The sequence below is a fragment of the Tupaia chinensis genome, unplaced genomic scaffold, assembly GCF_000334495.1.
Source record: "Tupaia chinensis unplaced genomic scaffold, TupChi_1.0 Scaffold000086_1, whole genome shotgun sequence".
In the NCBI taxonomy this organism is placed as follows: domain Eukaryota; kingdom Metazoa; phylum Chordata; class Mammalia; order Scandentia; family Tupaiidae; genus Tupaia; species Tupaia belangeri.
This window is the reverse complement of record NW_006159548.1, coordinates 5828785-5832759: the sequence shown is the minus strand read 5'-3', so window position 1 is coordinate 5832759 and position 3975 is coordinate 5828785. Positions and strand designations below refer to the sequence as shown.

The window sequence follows — 3975 nt, the reverse complement described above, 5'->3', positions numbered from 1 at the left end:
AAAGAAAGAAAGAAAGAAAGAAAGAAAGAAAGAAAGAAAAAGAAAGAAAGAGAAAGAAATGAATTGCAGCCCGTTGCTGGGCCCTAGTAAGCACAGCAGCCAACTCGTGAGACACTCGGTCACCCTGAGACTGGGCATCATAACTGGGCTCATCTGACCCACCACGTCATCAAGGCACCTAAGAGTTCATGTGTACGAACGACGTGCCAGGCTGCATTCTAAGCCCTTGCAACAGCTTTAACCCTTGCCCCATTTCTCGAAGGCAGCAGGGTTTTCAGACTTTTACCACAGTGTGTGTGTGTGTGTGTGTGTGTGTGTGTGTGTGGTAGCCAGAGAGAGACACAGAGAGAGGGGAAGTGAGATATCATTCCCCAGAGGGATGGCCACGCCACGGTTCCTTCTCTACTCTTCTCTTGAGATTTTGGGCTCTCACGCACACACCCTCAGAGTGATTTTCAAGCTGTGTCTGGGACTCAAACTGTAGAGCTGGCCATGTGAGATCTAGTACCTTAACCACCATGTGATCTGCTGGCCATGGAAGGTGATCGTTTTTATTGTGATCATCCCTATGTTAGATGAGACAAATGAAGTAAAGAGGGGTTAAACAATTTGCCCATTGTCATATAGCTAGTCAGTGACAGAACTGGGTTTGAACCCAGACCCCAGCTTCAAAATACAAAAAAATATACTTTCTCAAACATGTGTACAAAGTTTTTAATTTAAAAAAATGTAATTAAAAATATAATTTTTAAAAATTTTATAAAGTGGAGACCAGCAGTTGGTGTAATGGCTATGTCGTTGGACTCCCATGTAGTTGACCACGGTTCGAGTCCCGGACCCAGTGGCCTAAACTCACGTCAGGCGCTTGTGAGTGCAAGCCCAGGATCCCGAGAGGAGAAAGGAGAGAAGGGATTGCGGTGTGGCCATCCCCCCAGGGGGTGATTTCTCACTTTCTGTCTCTCTATCTCTCTCTGTCTTTCTGGCGAGCACAAGCGCCCTATAGCAAAAAACTCTAAAAAAAAAGTGCTAGATAACTTTCACTTTATAAAAATTATAAAGTCATATATAAATATGTTCTATATTTTTTTATTTTCCTAAATGACCATTAATATTTTTTTGAGGGGGGAGACGTTTTTGCTATAGGGCGCATGCGCTCGCCAGACAGACAGAGAGAGCTAGAAAGCAAGAAATCACCCCCCCGGAGGGATGGCCATGCCACAATCCTTTCTCCTCCATTCTCCTCTCGGGATCTTGGGCACGCACGCACATGCGCCCAGCGTGAGTTTAAGCCACCGGGTCCGGGACTCAAACCATGGTCGACTACGTGGGAGTCCAGCGACATAGCCATTACTCTAACTGCTGGTCCCAATATTTTTCATTTTAAACATTTTTAATTAAAATACCTGTCATCTTGAGTTTCTCTTACAATTTCTCACCTATGGCCTTATGTTATAAGCACACATTTATTAGCAAGACTAACTGCCTAGGGCCAGGTGACGGTGCAGTGGTAGCGCAACTGGACTCCCATGGGAAAGGTCCTGGGATCATGTCCCACTGGGTGTGTATGTGCTCAGAACCCAGGCCAGCTGAGATTAAGGGTGTTTCATGACCTGAGGACCCTGGTGTGAGGGGTGCCTGTCTCTGTCTCTCTCATGGAAGTAATAAAGAAATACAAACTGTTAAAAAAAAAAAAAAGACTAACATGATTTAAAGGGAAAAAATACTTCAGTATGTTCAATTAAAAAGAAAAGAAAATCAGAGCTGGCAGGTGGCATGGTGGTGAAGGAGCTGGACTCCCAGATGGCTGACTGCAGTTCAAGTCCCAGACTTGGCAACTTTCTTTCTTACTCTCCTTCTCTCTCAGGTCACATTAAAAAAAATAATAATAATACATAAAATTAAATGAATAATTCCTTTAATAAATAAATAAAGTAAAAATAATATTAAAAAGAAAAGATACTTAAAACTAGAGAAAATAAATTCCTGGAAAAATACAATAGAGTAATTTTACTTTTCTTTCTGGTTATATTTATTGTTACAAATAGTCCATATGTTTATATAATAATCAATAGACTAAAAAATGTAATATTACATGTGACTATTGATCTCATAGTTGATAACATATATAAAATATTGATTACCTGAAACAGAACACCATTGAGAAATGTCTTTAACTATTAGGTATTATATTTATGGATGTTGCCAAGTCAAAATTGGACATCCACAATAGGTCATTCATCATAAATTCTGATTTTTAAAAAATTTTATTTATTCATTCATTTATTTTTTAATTTGACCAGAGACACAGAGAGAGGGAAAGTGAGAACGCCAGCCACCAGGTCTGAGACTCAAATCATGGTTGGCCATGTAGGCGTGTCCAGTGCCTTAACCACCACACCATCTGTTGGTCCCCATAAATTCTGTTTAATGATTAAATGAGAGACAGAAAAAGCCATGTAGAAAATAAAATCTGCCTCATCATCCTCCCACGATTCTTCCACACTTAAATTAATTTTATAAGAGTCTTATCACATGCATATTTAATATTTACATGCCTTTCTGGTAGACATCTTCTCAAGGAACTAAAAACAAAAAAAAGGATAGAACATTCGTTAGATTGGCAAGCAAAAATTGGACAGTCCTCCCCACAACTACTACCAAACTCAAATTCAAAATCTCACACTTTGACATATACCTTCCTATAAAAAAAAAAAAAAAAGATTTGCCATAGGGCATGGGTGCTCGCCGGAGGGAGAGAGAGAGAGACAATGAGAGGGAGAGAGAAATCACCTCCAGGAGGGATGGCCATGCCACAATCTCTTCTCCCCCATTCTCCTCCTAGGATTTTGGGCACACATGCAAACGTGCCCAGTGTGAGTCTCAAGCTGCCAAATCCAGGACTGGAACCAGAGCTGACCACATGGGAGTCCAGCACCTTAATCACAACGCCACCTGCTAGACTCCAAATACCCTTTTACTTACACAAGATCACACATTGATAATCCGACCATGACAGATATTGGTCTTGGAAGGGTAAGCACAGCATCAGAAATACTGAAACTGAATTCACACCTGCCTGTTCCCAGGCCTGGTCCAGCCCAGCACAGCACAGCCTTACAGTTCCCTTCCCTGCTGACAAAGGTCTGGGATCCGTCTGTGTAGTAGATAAGCCAGCAACAGATACCGGGATGGGTATGTAAGTATTGTACACATGTGTGCTTGTGTAATGCACGCGCATGCTCATATATGCAGCATACACATACTTATGGGAGCAGAAAAAAGAACGAATGCTCACCTGTAAGTTCGAGTCAGTAATGACAGCATGCACACACACACACTCTCTCTGCATGTGTACGTATGCGCGTGCATATGTATCTGATTTCCAACAAAAGCCTTCCTCCTCTCTTTTAGTTGAAATCTTATTGATCCAACAGAGGATATGAGATGTAAGAATAAAGGGACAAAATACAGCAGGTTTGGAATCACAGATGTTCTCATAGGACTCCGCTGTTGCCAGGGGCACTGTTTCTCTTTAGTGAGTGTAACTGAAAAGGATAAAGCCAGTCTGTCAGGCGTGCTTTCTTCTACCCAAAAGTGAACTAAATGTTCATGGATGAATGGATTGGACCAATAGGGAACAAATCAAAATGAAAAAAAAAAAGTCTGTTTTGCCACTAAAATGTTACAGTAGACATGTGAGTCACAGTAACATCAGAGCAAATAAGGAGATGTGTGTGTGTATGTGTATATATATATATACATACACACACATGTATCACATAATTACATGTTTACATATATATAATATATATAACCACTCAATTATGTAATAACATTAAAATACATAAGCATATTTTATTAATATATATTACATGCAGGCATATATAAAAATATACTTACATGGGACCAGCAGCTGGCATAATGGCTATGTTGCTGGACTCCCATGTAGTAGACTGCGGTTTGAGTCCCGGACCC

General features: G+C 40.7%; 1 protein-coding gene across 3 annotated transcripts in view; it reads right to left on the bottom strand.

The window, feature by feature from the left end:
* FAM47E (family with sequence similarity 47 member E) overlaps positions 1 to 3975 on the bottom strand; it is a 34460-nt gene that overhangs the window by 8864 nt on the left and 21621 nt on the right. The window contains exon 8 of one of the 3 annotated variants that reach the window (XM_006142963.2): positions 2412 to 2582. The exons of the other annotated variants lie outside the window; for them this stretch is intronic. Within the exon in view, the coding sequence (XP_006143025.1) occupies positions 2541 to 2582 (42 nt within the window). The 3' untranslated portion in view covers positions 2412 to 2540. Of the gene's footprint in view, positions 1 to 2411; positions 2583 to 3975 lie in introns of those variants that run through there. 3 annotated transcript variants of the gene reach the window in all.